This window comes from Centropristis striata, chromosome 1, assembly GCF_030273125.1.
Source record: "Centropristis striata isolate RG_2023a ecotype Rhode Island chromosome 1, C.striata_1.0, whole genome shotgun sequence".
Lineage (NCBI taxonomy): Eukaryota > Metazoa > Chordata > Actinopteri > Perciformes > Serranidae > Centropristis > Centropristis striata.
The window spans coordinates 39,146,830-39,162,965 of NC_081517.1; the positions used below are offsets into that span (position 1 = coordinate 39,146,830).

A 16,136-nucleotide genomic window follows, 5' to 3' on the forward strand; every position below is an offset into this window, starting at 1 on the left:
TGTTTCGTGTGGTGGAAGAGTTAATAAGCAAGCACAGCATATGTAAAACAAGTCAAATATATTTAGAGTTCACATTAACTTGTTTGACATTTTATTACAAGCACCTGTATTACTTGAAGGTACACTGGTGTAAGCTGCCTGAAAATGTATAATTGGCAGATTAAGATTTACAGATCTCAAAGTGCAAACTCAACTTGTTAAAGGAGGGAGAAAACTATCTAGTGTTGGCACAATTTACTCCCATTGAATTTCAAATGGGTGCATTATGAAAAATGATAAATAAAAAGAACTGCATTTCTTTTATACATCAGTTCAACATAAAGTCCTATATTCCTTTTTCAACAAAGGATTTTCTTCTGTGCCACCACAGGACAAAGGAATAAAACTCCTGAAGAATTGAATTCTACTCCTTAAAGAATTGTCACTAGCACTTATTGATGCACTAATAGCTCTTTTTGCACTATACCTTCATTGTTTGCTTTTATTCTTCCTGTAAGTCGCTTTGGATAAAAGCGTCTGCTAAATGTAAATGTAAATTGATATTTCTTCATCCAGTGGTGGTTCAGATTTTTCAGTCAAATTTCTCAATTTCTGTCCTCAATCCTCTTCTTCGTGACCATCATGGCTCTCTTGATTTGTTCGAATGAGACAAACATCACAACGTTCCAAGATCCAAGCCTCAAAAACGAGGGAACAAATCTACAGGAAACAAACAAAAAGCGCTAGGCCAATCCACAAATGCAGCATTGCTTAAAACATTTATATCGAGTGCAAATATTCCTGAACAAATGAGTGTGTGTGCTGGGCTCAGAGAGGAGGAGCTCACCCTTTGTAGAAAGCCGTCGGCCCCTCTTTAGTCATCATGGTCCAGGCACAGTTTATAGCACTCTTGTACTGGCCTGGTGGTGAGTTCATGTATCTAGTTTTCACCACATCTACCGGGGAAGCGATCACCGTGGTGACAAAGCCGGCACCAAACGCAGATACAAAGTGGCATGGCAGATTGTCTGTGGAGAGAAAGATAGTCAACAAAACGACTAAAGAGGATGAATGAGAGTAACCAGGAGGCCTTTGTTCTGAGCTGGGCAGTATAGAAACTCACGTCAGCAGATTATATAACCTCGTGGAAGGTGCAATATAAATATAGAGAGATAAATGCTGTATTAACTACTGTATTTACAGCACTCAGAAGAAAATACACCTTGTACTGTACCAGCATGTGTGCTGTTATCTGCTGTGAAGGAGTTGAAAGGGTGAGAGGGTGTGTGTGCTCTCACCCAATCAGCTGTCTCTCTGGGATGGCATTATGTGTGTGTGTTGCTGTAGCACATAATGCCATCCACAGCACAGCATTTTGCCCAGGTTTATGGAAGACTTGGGTAGACGTATTTTGGGGTCCTCCCCCATGAACATGTTGCACGTCCAACGGGTAAGAGGACCCCCGAGTTGATCCAGAACACGCTCAACGGATTTGTGGGATTACTTGTCTCATCTGATCTGGGAACGATTCAGGGTCCCCCAGGACGAGCTTGGAGACTTTGCTGGAGATGTTTGCTTAGCCAGCTGGCCCCACAACCCGGCCCCGGATGAGCAGAAGAAAGAGGATGGAAGGAATTTGACATCAGTTGACAACACTTGCCAGATTGCTATTTGCATCCATTATTTGGCCTTTGGTTGCGATCAGTAGTAACCAACAAATGTTTAATATTTAAAAATTGGGACAGCAAAACATTCACCCCCAAAATAATTCTGTCTAATATTTGTTGCATGATTTCTATTTAAAAATTGCTGTTGTAATCAGAAGCGGAACCAGACGACACTGCCGATCTGTTGGAGAAATAACTTGTTGTAAATGGCGAGAAATGTTCGACTAAACTGTCAACCACACAAACAAATGTGCGGATTGATTCAACTGACAAAGAACCAGATGAACCTCAACCAAAAAGGACTTTTGTGAAATGTTGGGAGGTGATGCATCCTGGCATCTCTGAGCTGGACGAGACAGCACAGTGCAATACTTACTGTATCAAAGCTTTTATTATTTTAGGTCACATTTAACTGCATTGTATCTTAACTCAAAACATAATATGATCTAAAATGGCAATCACCTTTTCAGTTCCAACAACCAAAATCTGACTTTTGAAAGTTCGGGCCCTTATTACTGTTATAACAAAAAGTAGGAAAAGCTAAAGCAAAGTGCTTTAGTCAACAAATGACGAAGAAGTCCACTGGGGAACAACTACAGCACCGACTCCTGGAAATTTAGTTAGTTTTGATGCTCTCCACTTTTACATTCATTGAGTTTAGTTGGTGTATGAAACTCTGCATACACAAGCTCCCCCACTCACCTGACATCAGGTTGCGTTTCAAGATGGCCTCTTTGATCAGATCATATGTTACCAGCTCTGTGCAGTTGACAAGTGCATTTCTTGTGATGTTGGGTAGTGTGCCTAAAGGAGCCAAAAGAGAATGATAACTTATTGATTAGTAATTGCTTTAAACTAATTTCTGGGACCTATGTTCATGGCAGGTGAGACCCAAAAGAGTGTTTTAAAGCATGCTTTCTGAACGGCACCTTTCCAGAGTCCACGTAGACCCTCATTCTGGAAGATGTGTTTGTAGGCCTGCATGGTGCCACTGTAACGACGCGCCACACCATCCAGGTTCATCTGGGCTTGGAATCGAACCTTGACCACATCAGTGGGTTGTGCAAAAGACACCGCCATGGCGCCTGTAGTGCAGCCAGCGAGGATACGCACCAGCACACCGGGATCTTGAGAGGGATTAACAGGAACATTCAGCAGTGGAATATAGGCACTTAATTACTTGAATATAGTACAGCTTCCAGATACTTGTGCTTGAGGGTCTATGTGTGTTTGAGATATTCTAACACCTTCTAATAACACTTAATTCTCAATCAGTGCTCTCAGATATTCATACAGTAGACTTTCAGTCGGGACATTTTGGGGATTTTAACCCATAAGAACCCATGGTGACACCCATGTAACAAACACTTTAAATCTTCTAGAATCTCCCATATTCAGCTTTAAGCTTCACATTAACTCATTAAATCCCTAAGAGACGTATACTCAACACCCTGGAGTGGTGGTCATGTGACTGTGACAGGAAGTGACTTCTCCAAAATGTGGCTGTGACTGGAAACAGAAATGTAAAAAAGTAGCTAATTTCAAAAAGCATATTTTTTGTTAGGAGGCTTTAGTTTAAAATAATTTAACATTTCTAATCCTGTATTGCATTTAACTTGTTCTAATCATATTTCTTGAAAAAAATTAAAGTCACAATTTTGATATATGTTATGGAGATGCAAAAGAAAAAGGCAAATTTGTGTTTCTGTAAGCAGAAAATGTGTCTAGTTTTTTTCTATTTTAAAATGAGAAATATCATAAACATAAATACCATAAACGCCCATTGTAACGTATATGTCACATCACAGATCTTTGACATTAAGGGGTAGTATTTTTTTTATTTTTTTTTAAACATCAGAAATTTGTTCTATGTGGTCAACTTAAAGAACACATCCTTTAAGGATAACTGTGTCTGGGTTCTTATGGGTTCATTTTAAATGTTTCAACCATTCTGGCTGTGTTATAGATAACATATTGGCAAGAGTTTGAGGACTTTTCCCCCCAAATTTGGCAGTTCAACCTCAGCTCCTATAATAAGTCTATAATAAACAGTGTAGCTAAATTACAGACAATTGTTCCCACGGCCATTACAGTATAAATCATGCACTCTATTATATCAGGCTTTCAATCTAGAGTCCAGGCTTTAATATTGTAGTTTTAGAAAGTTTTAGAAACTACATCACATCTTCCTGGTTTCCACTTATTGCTGCTGTATTATGCAGCAATGCAGTGGTTGATTCAATCCATCGAAGTCGAGTAAACCCCGCCCCAACATTTAGTGTACAAAACCCCCCCAATTTATTTTCCATTAAAAAACAAAAGTGGTATTCTGCTCACACATTTGCATTCAAAGATCAAAGGGTTAACATTCTCCAGATAGTTTGATAGTGATAATCAGAACTGATATTGGTTAAAAGGTTTAACTCAATGGAAGTAAATAATAGTAAATATATACATTTTATGGCAGTTATGACATTTTTCAAGAAAAGCACGAGGGCTATTTTTACGTATTGTGTATTTACACGGCATTGCAATTGTATCCCGGTATTAATATTGTCTTTTTTGAACATGCAAAAGATGTTGCACATCTGTCAGTGGTGGAAAAGGGATCCCTCCACTGTTGCTCCTCAGGTTTCTCACTTTAAGACCCTAAGGGTTTTTTTCAGGATTTCTTCTGTTTTTCCTTATCTAAATCCAGAGTGAGGATTGACGATGTGATAATTTGTTTACAAATTAGTGATTTTTGCTTGTGCAATGTAAGGAATGTGGTTTGTGACAGTGAGCTATAGAGGGATAGGGACATATGAGATTAAAAGAAACTGTGCATGTACTTTAAAAGTAATCCCTTACTGTCTGTGCCACCAGTGTAGAAATTTTTGACATTGTCGTAGAGGCCGATTCTGATGGAGGCGAAGCACAATTGTCTCTGCAGCCCCGCCACCAGCCCGTTGTACAGAGACCTGGGCCCCTCTGTTCGGATCATGGTGGTGATTGTCCCAAACACTCCTTTGTAGCGGATTCCTCCCACTGCCGTCTTCTCTCCCTGAATCTGAGGGTCACAGATTGTACTCAAGGCTTAAACAAGCTTCACAGAACAAAAGTAGAAAAACATGCAGACTAAAGGCTGCAGCGTGTTGCTACAGAAATGTTAATGAGTGCAATTGATTTTGGGGGAATTAAGTGGAGAAACAAGATGCTCATTGAGTAGTAGCCAACATCACACTGTGTTTCATGGTAGTATTGTAAATATGTAAATATCAGCAAAAACTGTAATTTAGTCTGAATAATCCTGTTATTTTTCGGGTAATTGTGTCATTCATTCATACATCATGGTATTTCTCCATAAATTTTGCATGAAAATGTTATATTTTACAGCAAAACTTTGTTTCTTCCATTTTATGACAGAAAAAAAAGTATAAGTTTTGTGCTATTCTTTGATTTACGGTAATTAAAAGTGTCTAATACAGTGATATACAATTTTTCATTTTATGCCCTATTTCTGATGTATTTGACAGTGTATTACTGTTATTTCTACAAACCTTTTTTACAGTGTAGATGTGAATGTTGAACAACGATTTTATTTTTTCTTTGTCAGTGTCACTGAGCAGATACCTGTAGTCTGACTTTGGCTGTGTCCAGAGGAAATGTGACAAGGTCAGCTATACAGGCTGCAGCGCCAGCACTTGCCATCTTCACCCCCAGTGGAGGGGGAACATCTGAGGGTTTAAGTCCCACCATGTTTCCTAATACTGGGCTAACAGGTATGCACAAACACACAGAGACAACACCATTTAAATATTAACCTCACATACTAATCATTTATCTGTTAAACTGAAAGCTTTGCAGAACTTTTACGAGAAATCAAAGTGTGGATTGATGATAAAAACATACTTACATTGCTTGTCCTAAAATTTAAAGGTTCCTTTTGATCCTCTGTAGTTTGTAACCGGGCAGGATTTGATTGGCCAGATTATAATCCATAAAGGGCGCCGCTCCACAGAAAGGAAAGAAGCATCTTTAGCTCTGTATTTATATATTATCAGGCCGGCTTCTTTATGACATCCACAGAGAGGCGTTACTGTGTACTCCTGTACGCAAGGGTCAAATCAAAGTCCACCGACTGTCAGAAAGTCAATGTTCAATTTACCCCACAGTGCAGGCACATTTCAGAAAAACAACTACTTCACTTCCCCCATGCTGGGACTCTAACATAAGCCTATTTTTTTTCCAAATTATACACTGTACATTTTCAAAAGTGTCTATAAACTATCACCAGTGTTTCTAAATGTTGTCTTTCAAGTGTAATACACACTATCCATGCTGATATTAGGTACAGTAAGTGCATTTTCTTTCACTTTATATTTAAAAATTAAATATTTTTTTACTTTATTAGACCTAAATGTTTTTGCTTAACAACAGCCATAATAAAGTCAGCAGATGGGTTCACTGGAGGCTCGTGCTCACTCTCAGCCAATGACAGACCAGGTGTGTGAACAGAGAAAGTGTTTGGAGCTGATTGGCTGAAAGTCTTTATAACCTCACATCACGTTGCCCTTTCACTTTTGCAACAGCGTTGTTGTATCGTACAGTATTTGCTCATTATAAAACGTGTTTATCATGTCGATTTATGATTTCTTTACAACGGACACATCTTTGTGAAACAGGGCACCAGCTTTTTCAAAAAAAGCATTTCAGTGCAGATTAGTGACGTGAACTAGTGACTGAAGTTCAGTATGGATCAGATAAGAACTTTGTGTTCGGCCTCTCAGCAGTTTGGCAGTGAGGGGGCCCTATTTCATAATACCTCGCCCTAAATCCAACCTTTGTAGCTTCTCAAATAGTAATGGAATTATGGGGAAATCAGGCAAGCAATGCAACCTCATTCCTACAACACTCAGTTGCCTTGTAGGTAACTTACAAATGCAACAGCACTTCTGTGGTAATTTCAACCCCCGGGAGGGTTATAATGTTCAGTTTTTGTAGAAACCGTTTAGAGAGGTGTTGATATAACTCTATGATCACTTTGGATGCTGTAGTTTGAGGCGTTTCTAATGTTTTGCCCACCAAATTTACTGTTTATCAATGAGGATAAACCAAATATTAGAAATACTTCTCAGTATAATGTAATACAGTTAAATAGAACCACAAAGTACCGTCTTACATGTTCAATGAACACATGAAGTGCAAATCAAACCACTTGAAGCTCTTTTGTTCCAATGTGCTATAAAAACACATACTTTAGCTTGTTTGCACTTCTGTTTTTCTTTCTGTTGTCAACGTCACCGTGCCCTAGACTAGACCACCTCAACTGGACTCGATCAGACAGCTACTGGACGTCTATGTCAAGACCTAGACTGGGTATCTTTTAATCTCACTACAAAAATTCACAAGATAAACATAACTGAATATCCCCATGGGGATCAATGAAGGAATATCTTATAACACAAACCATTAATTAATTTTCATCGATTTAGACTTCTTGTATTAAACCAAAAAGCATAATCAAAGGAAGATGAGAGGTAATTAAATTAAGGGTAAAAGGCAAATTATAAAAGCAGAAAAGGCAAAAGGATGGAGAGTGTCTTGAAAGGAGACTTATCTCAACAGTTGAACACACAGCTCCAGCAGGGCCTCGTCCTCCAGAAAAGTGTTAAAAGGCCAAGTCGGTTCTTGAACAATTAATGATCTTTTTTCTTTACTATTTGTCACCGTGTCTTTCTTTTGGAGCAAAAGCATCAAGTAATTTAAATTTTTTAAATTTTTTAATATTTAAGTTTTGTTAGATAATCACCCTCCCCCAGCTTGCAGGTGTGCTTCAGGTATACCTTTCCTGTGGTAAAGGAGGAGAACTACTGTTTTGGGGTAATTTCTTTTGGTTGGCGAAGTGACTGCTTCCTATACCAACTCTATACTGTGAACAGAATACCCTCACGATTAAGCTGATGCCTTTTTAAAAGCTCAGTGTCATTAGTTTCTAATGTTTCTAAAGTTTCTAAAATGTTGATGCAATTACAAGGCTGATTGGCTTTGGAGTCCCCTGGACTACTTCTAACTTTTCACAGATTTAGGAACTGTTTTTGGCACTGACACACTCACACACATTTTTAAAGAATTATTCCTAAATCAGTACATTAGGAGCTACTTGTAACATTAACAGTCATGGCGCAACCCTTTTGTATTAGACTGCATTAGTTTTAGTTAGAGTATAGATAATAAACTGGAAACTGATCATGATTAAATACATTCAAGAAACATAATGCTAAACATCATAGAAATGTTTCATTTATGTCATGATTAATGTCATGATTAAGGACCCCCCCCCCCCCCCCCCACACACACACACACACACAAACTAATGTAATCTTTAACTGAAAGAAAACTATCATTGTCATATTTGTTAGATATGATTAAAACCATTTCTATTTGGGCTTTAAGTTTAAGATGATTTGGTCATTTCTTGAAAGCAACCCAGTGAGCCCCTGAAGAGATCTGAGGAAAATGAATGTAACCTGTTCTGACAAAACACCATTTATTTTCAGATTAATTATTTATAGCTCTGTCATGTGTCTGAGAGGGGAAGCCTCTGTTCAGTCTGCAGAAGGTCCAGTTTTAAATGAGCTCACATTGCTGTGATTGGTTAACCTGAGCCACAGCCCCAGTGTGTGTTTGGTACAGAGAGAAAAAACAACCCAAAAGCATCCAGCCATTAGTTCACTGCAAGTCAAAACATGCAAAATGGTTAAACTGGTTCTCATAATTTTTCAGGCATTCTTATATACAATTTTTTATTAAACATTTTAGTTTTTAAACTCCTTGGACATCTGGATGCTTAAATTTTTGTATTTCGGAACATTTTGAATGCAGCATTACTACTTTTGCTACAGATTTGAATATGTCTTCCACCTCGGCATATCAACACCTTACATTTTTGGTAAACTGTAAACTTTTTTAAAAAGATTTTATTTATCAAAATATAATCAATCAAGTGATTTTAGCTGTCAAATGAATATAGTTTCCCATCCCCTGAGAGTTACTGGAGTTTAAGTTTAATATAACATGAAAATGTAGTAGTCCAGTAGTTCAAGTACATTCAAAATGTTGTATTTTATCACTATACTGTACTAGAGTCACACTTGACACTCATTTGCAGTTATAAATTAGCAAAAAAGAAAAAGGGGTTTTGTAAATCACCTGTTGAACCTGCAGAAAGAACAAATGGTTATTCAATGTATGCATCTGTGTAACATATTTTTATGGCTAAAATATATCTAAAGTAAATGGATGATTCATAGCATAAATGATCTTCCACCAGATGGCAGTAACACTGTGTCCCTGCTCATATAGCAGCACTGAATCTGATTGAGTCAATAAAATAAAAAGGCTTGAGGCGTTTTACTGTGCAGCATCGAATCAATCATACTGTAACTTTAATATGATGGAGTGATATACAATGAATCCAGAGTGATAACACCTGGACATTTCAAATAAAAAAACAAATATTCACATAAAAACAAGTTGAAAACTGTAATGTAAAAATGTGCGGAGCAAAAAAAAGAAAAGAGGATAAAACATGTTTAAGAAAAGGAAAAAAGGCCATAATATATTAGTGGATCACATTATGTTGTAAACATAAAGAAAGTGCAGGTTCTTCATTCAACAGTGGTTTTTAGTGTAATCAGTTCTAAGGACACATGGATTCCTTTGTCAGGTGTGCTGTGTTTTCTTCTGAGTAAAAAATAAAAGGATTACCAAGAAATATCCGGAGAAATCACACTGGAACGTTACTGGGAATATTATTTTGGGGGGAGAAGTCATAGGATTCAATGAATAGCCAAAGTGTCACATTGCTTTAAATAGATGTGGAGCTGAAGAAAGATTAAAAAAAGAATATGTGAAAATTCAGTTAATCACTGAATTTTCTCAGCTTTGTTTTGTTCATATTTTCATTCAATGAGAAACTAAAAACGTTTCGTGTTTAACAGCAAATGGAATCGTAAAGTAATGAAGCGATAGTTTGACCAGATATAATGTTAGGTGATCGTACATAGACTATCAATATCCCAGTATAGAACCGTACTGTATCTGTGGACATTTACATCTACATAGCCTAAGAGTACTAGAGATTACAATATTAACACCTATGAGTAACGTCTTATAAAGTACAGCTACTACATGTACACACAGATTTCATCTGAGCAAACCTTAATATAACTTCCTGTTCCCTCTTAGCTGGACAGATTCTAGTGATTGTTATAATAAAAGTCTTTCACATCTGGTAAAATACATCGCTAAGAGCAGTTTTTGGTCACATTCATTCACGCACATACATACACTGACCTTCATTGTCCTCTAAAATTCACAGAGACATTTGTACACAATGACTGATAATCACATTTCCCTTTTTTAAAAAGTCTGTGCGAAACCTCAGCCGGATAGAGAGATCTCATAGTCACTTGTAGACAGCAGGGGGCGCCCCACTTTATGCACATTCTTGGCGTTAGTTATACGAGCCGCCACGTCCACCGGCTTCTCAAAGTAATGCACGAGGGCCTGCTCGGTGAGCACGGAGGCCAGGAACTGCTCGAACGTGATGGCCCAGTCTTTATCGATGCTGGTGCTGTGAGGCAGCCCTCTGTCTGGTCCCCCGCCGAGGGGACGGTTGTTCCTTTCGCCGCCGGAGCCGTTGTCGCTGCGCACCAGCACCGTGTCGTCTGCGATGTCCTCGCACTGCAGCTTCTCGTCCAGCTCGTGGGAGCCGGCGCTCAGCACCGAGTAGGACGACATCGACGTGTCGTCTTTGGTCTCGTCGTCCGAGATGAGCATGGCGGATGAGGTGCCTGTGTCTTTGGGAGACGAGTCCTCCAGCTTGATGTCTTGCATAGGTGGCAGCTGCTCGCTCCCTTCGTCCCCCTTCACGTCCTCACAGGGACTCGGCTTGTTCTCCAGACCTGCGGAGGTAAACCCGTCACCCGAGCCCCGCTGCTGGAACACGCCCTCGAGTGCAGCCTCCTGGGTGGTTTTGGGGTCCGCAGCGTCTGTCGTACACATGCTGGGCTCAGATTTACCCTCCGTGATGAGGTCCTTCCTGCCGGAGGAGGAGAAGAGCTTTCCCACCTCGCCCATTTCCAGCAGCAGACTGGTGACGGTGGCAGTGGCGTGATAGAGCTCCTGTTCTGCAACATCCTCACTGAACATGCTGTAGAGCGTCTTACACAGCTCAATAAACTGGCTCTGGAGGGAGAAACACATGAGGTCAGTTATAGCAGACTTCAACAGCACATTACATTTTTTACATTACATGTCATTTAGCAGACGCTTTTGTCCAAAGCGACTTACAATAAGTGCATTCAACCTGATGGAACTAGACATAGACCATAGGAATCAAGTAAGTGATGGCTATGGAATGAGCTGCCTTTGCACACCAGACAAGCCTCCTCACTTTCATTTTTAAAAGTAATCATAAAACCTATTTTTATTCCTTGTCTTTTAACCACGCATGAGACTCTGCTCTTGTTTTTAGTGTTTTATGGTTTGCTTCTATTTATTGTTTTTTAAATAGTCTTTTAAAAAGCAATGAATCGATTTATTTTAGTGTTTATTTCCTGTTTTATTTATTTCATTGTCTCTTGTTCTGTTTGTTTATGTACAGCACTTTGTTGCGACTGTTGTTGTTTTAAAGTGCTTTACAAATAAAGTTGAGTTGAGTTGAGTTGAGTTTCTTATGCACATAAAAACACATGCAGAGAGTGAAGTCTTACCTGATTCAGCTTTGGGAGGTCTTTGTTGTTTTCATGTTTAGGTTTTGTTTCCTGGTTCCACAGTTTCAGGTAATGGCGATATTCAGGAGTGTTCAGTTTCTTCACTGTGAGATGTACAAAGAATAATGTTGGTTCTTTAAAGCATTTGGTTTTAAAAATGTATGGAGGTGCAACCAACGTCTGCTTGTTTCTGTGTTAGGATTAAAGACTTTAAGTGTTAAGATGAACCTTTTTGTTGTTGTTGTTGCTGCATGGATAAATCCTGTATTCACACGTGCCGTGTTCCAATACCCATACTTCCATGAGTACACTTAAATGCAGTACACTATCCGCACTCACAAAGTACACAGATTTCAGCAGGTGAGTTTTGTTCCAAATTTAATACTCCGTGATGCACTTACCGGAAATGACGCTCGCGACGGCCGCCGCGGCTCGTCACCCGCGAAAAACTTCCGGCTTTAAACGGCGAAAAAATCTTTACTTCTACAATCCGGCCATATGGCTCCATTAACGCAGCAAATGTGGAAAATGCACCGGCGTCGTCAGCCACCATTACAAACATTTTTTTTGAGCTGAGCGGCTCTGCCTGGCTCCGCCTCTTCCGCTACGTAGACAAGATGGCGGCCGTTGAGTGCGTATAGTGTACATCGTTCCACACTCAGCGTTTTGACCGTTATGAGTGCAACATCCGGGTCCTTTAGGTACACTTCTTTTCACCGCGATCGGAATCGGAACACCCTGCGTACTCAAACTAAGTATAGTGAGTACGGGAAGTATGGGTATTGGAACACAGCAATGATGTTCCAGACATGCAGGAGGAAGTCGATCAAATCAATCTATCATGTTCACTCCATGAATATCACACCACTATTTTGAGCCAACAACAAGACTACACATCATGTTGCACATTTTGGAAAATTTGGATTATGGGATTATGTATCGTATTGGATTAGATCTATGTATGTTCAGGCTTTTACATTCCTTTTGAGATATGCTGCTCACCTTTTTCTGTCTTAAATGTAACTCTGACGAAGCCATCATCTCTCTCACTTCTGCACTTTGAGTCGTGACCTGAGGAGAGAGGAGCAAACATGATCATTTGTTCAATTAAAATATTTAGATTATCCGATTTCATTAGCTAGATGGAACTATCAGTGCCTGTTTTGGAGCAACATCCTCTATATTTTGAAGACAAGTATAATATATTTACCCTTATCACTTCTAACAAAGTTGCTTGGATCTCCTTTGAGGACAAAAATCCATTATTTTTTTTGCTATAAATAATATATTTTTATTATGTTCATTTTCACAGTAAAATCTTTTAACCAACTTCAGTCCTGATTATAACTACCACATATTTATTCAGCTTCAGAATTTTAACCTTTAAAAGCCAGTTTGTTTAAATAATTGCACTTAAAAATTGTGTTCTGGACACTACACAGTTGATGTTTTGCAAAAACATTGATATTGATGCATTGCACCAAACTCTACATTACTCCAAAAATACAGCATTAGTAATCCTTGAGGAAACCAGGAAAATAGCATGTTTGCCCCACAAGTGGCTCAATCTGGTGGAAAATATGAAAAACTACAATTTTAAAGCCAGGGCTCTAGATCGAAAGCCTGATATGATAGTTAAGTCTTTTTTTTTTTAGCTTTATTTATAGTGGCAAAATGCAGAGTGAAGGGGGAGACAGACATGTAGAAAAGGACTCCAAGCCACTCCAATAAAATGCATGATTTTATGCTGTAATGATGTGATAAAGACAAACATGTCCTCATTGAACCCACATTTATTTTGATGTCTGATTGTTTGTATTTTGGCTACACACTTTATTATAGACTTATCATAGGACCCGAGGTTGAACTTCCAAAATTAAATAAAACAAAACCTCACCCCTTTACCAGAATTTATGCCAGTAACACGGCCAAAATGGTCAAAAAAATAAAAAGTAAAAAATCTCCCTTGAATACATTAGGCCTATATAAAAAATATATACCTTTACAAAAAACATAACTGAACAGTTAAACAAATAAATAAAATGTGCCAAGGTAGTGGAATAAGGATGAAACAACCTCAGTATTCTTGCAGGTTCTTGTTTAAACAATACCCACAGATAATCCTGCTCTACTTCTCTACACCCAGGACAGGCTGTACTGGAACAATATCAGCGCCTTCTGAAACTTTAATTGTCCAAACATCAGCTCTGAGATCAGCGAAGGTATGTAAGGCAGTTTCTCTCTCGTGCATATTCAGGAGACTCCTGCAGGCTTGTACTGTGCAGGCAGAATTTAACTTGTGCACACATTTGTTTTTGTGCGTCTGCTTTCATCACTGTCTGTGTGCACAATGCAGGCTGCACATGGTGTCTGTGGCTTCAAGGTTAATAAAACCAACACTTTCCCCTGCAAATCACATGACATGTGCCCAGAACCGCAGAAACAGATTTCACTTATGCAAATATCATGAGTGCAATCTCAAGTCCTTTATATTATAAAAAGCAGCATCATCACTAGTAAGAGCACAACAAATGTTTCAGAGGAAATCTTTTCTCCAAAATTACTGAAATGATGTCATCCCCCCTCCCCTTTTCACTTTCCTTTTTAGTTTTGTTTAATCGAGAAGTCTATGAGCTGTATTTTTTTTTTATGTCATGGAAGAATATTCGGTTGTATGTTTTTTAAGTTTTATTTTAAGGTTGTGGGTGGAGTTGTGTTTGGTTAAGAAATGTCACCATGGCACGATGGGATTGGATGAATTGGGGTTTGGTGTCGGGACATAAAATATTTGTTTATATCTATATATATATATATATATATATATATATATATATATATATATATACACACATTTATATATATATATATATATACACATATACACATACATACATACATACATACATACACACACACATCATTGTGCTGCACCGAGACAACATGCTTATGGAAAAGGATACAATTAAGAAACAGAAAAAAAAGTTGACCTCATGTTCTTACCAATGGACGTTTCAGGAGTGATGTCCTCATAGAAGTACTGAGTGGCCTCAAAGGCAGAGTCAGGCTCTTCTGGTTCATGAGGGATTTCTGGTAGCAAAGCAATTAGGAAAAAGTTAAATTTTCTTCCCACCAGGGAAAAAATAACAAAGGACGCAGTTTGGTGACATTGTGAAGTATGTGGCATTATTTGCAATGACAATAAAATGTGCTGGATTTCTGTAAAGCTCTCCTCTCCAAAACAAATAGACCAGGTGAATAAAAATCATAAAAACACTGACTAAAGCAGTTTCACATTAAAATCAGGGTATGTCCGGGCAAACAGGAGGTGCTGCTTACATTTGCTCAGCTTGTTTCTCTTAAGATCCAGACTTTCAGTGATAAAATGTTCCATCCGTGAAATAGATATACTTCAAAATGACCAATGTCTATACAATATATGATAAAAACTGGATATAAAGTCAAATTATGACACCTTCTCGCAGACTACCACAACACTGACACGTTTCAATGAACGCTTTTTACGATAAATTACCTTTTTTGTACCCTTTTGGGATCATTTTATGCAATACAATTGACTAATTCGTCTTTCAAAATGTTACTGAAAGTAAACATAAGTATTCATTAAGTTGACGATTGAATTTAATATACAGGGAGTACTTTAGAAAGTTTTTTCTGTCAGTTATCTCATTTAAGCAAAACCTGCTGACTAAGGCAATCCTGGGAGAGTGATTTGCTCGGTGAAGTGAGACAAAGAGCTGAACAGTTTCTCTCCAGTGAGCCTCCTCCTTTCTGTGCAGCTCATAATCCTGCTCAGCTGAAATGAAAGATTTTCTGTAATTTCCTGAAGATGACTTTCAGAGCTCACTGAACACTCACCAGGTATGACGTGAATCTTGTAGAGGAGCTTCAACCTCTCAGTGAGGTCCCCGTGACACAGAATACCTAAAAACACAGCAACACGCTTTAGAGATCGGACGCATCAGAACCGCTTCCAAATGTGATGCATCATCTTAATGCAACCTTGAATTAGAGTCATGACAGAGCGAAACATCAATTCATCAACTGATCGTTTGCGTTACAAGCCATTACTCCCAAAGAATATTTACAAGGACACACACGAGCTCACTCTGCTTACCCAGGCCATTGATGAACTCCCGGAAATTGATGAGGGTGTCTCCTTTGTGGTCAAGGAGCCGGAAGAAGCGCAGAGCCAGAGGGTCTGAGTGGGCTCCGTTGGCCCAGGGGAACAGCAGGTTGAACAGGCCTTTGAACTGCTCCACGTCGATGCGGTACTGCTCCAGGTAGGGCAGGCTGGGGTCGTGACGCTCGGTGGGATTGCTGCTGCCGCCCCAGTAACAGCTGGTCAGGTGCTCAGCCTAAAGAGAGGAAGAGAGGGGTAAAATATCGTACACAAGTCAATAAAATTAACAAACAAATGAAATGTAAACTCCTGAGAAAAGACAAAAAAACAACTTTATTTGTATAGTACCTTTTAAAAACAACAGCTACATATTTACAGTTACTTAGGATAAGACTTTATTTATGCCGCAGTCCAGAAATTTAGTTGTCACAGCAGCTCAAGATACAGACACATAGATATGGAAAACAGAAAAAGGAATAAGAGAGGAGCTGTAACTGGCGTCCGCTCACCCGGTGCCATTTTGAAACAAAAACTTCCATCGGGCTGCTGTTATAAAGTTCACCTAGCCAAGAAAAGCACTTGTAAAAACTC

At 38.9% G+C, this 16,136-nt stretch overlaps 2 protein-coding genes across 3 annotated transcripts in view; both read right to left on the reverse strand.

Moving 5' to 3' along the window:
* Positions 1-43: 43 nt before the first annotated feature.
* Positions 44-5,697, reverse strand: ucp1 (uncoupling protein 1). 2 transcript variants are annotated; one of them, XM_059341978.1, is made up of 7 exons: positions 5,542-5,697; positions 5,259-5,400; positions 4,497-4,695; positions 2,576-2,773; positions 2,349-2,450; positions 827-1,007; positions 44-699 (listed from the first exon to the last, which is right to left on the reverse strand). In XM_059341978.1, exons 2-7 carry the CDS (start codon positions 5,382-5,384, stop codon positions 585-587), a joined length of 921 nt encoding a protein of 306 aa, XP_059197961.1. In that variant the 5' UTR covers positions 5,385-5,400; positions 5,542-5,697; the 3' UTR covers positions 44-584. The 2 variants fall into 2 exon arrangements, with proteins under 2 accessions (XP_059197961.1, XP_059197970.1); XM_059341987.1 differs by having other exon boundaries at positions 5,259-5,395; positions 5,542-5,692.
* A 3,339-nt stretch (positions 5,698-9,036) lies between these two features.
* The window catches only part of tbc1d9 (TBC1 domain family, member 9 (with GRAM domain)), a 43,463-nt gene continuing 36,363 nt past the window's right edge, over positions 9,037-16,136 (reverse strand). The window contains exons 16-21 of the mRNA XM_059341927.1: positions 15,540-15,780; positions 15,281-15,346; positions 14,405-14,491; positions 12,407-12,475; positions 11,405-11,508; positions 9,037-10,877 (exon numbers count right to left, since the gene is read on the reverse strand). Coding sequence (XP_059197910.1) covers positions 10,071-10,877; positions 11,405-11,508; positions 12,407-12,475; positions 14,405-14,491; positions 15,281-15,346; positions 15,540-15,780 — 1,374 coding nt within the window. The 3' untranslated portion in view covers positions 9,037-10,070. The remainder of the gene's footprint in view (positions 10,878-11,404; positions 11,509-12,406; positions 12,476-14,404; positions 14,492-15,280; positions 15,347-15,539; positions 15,781-16,136) is intronic.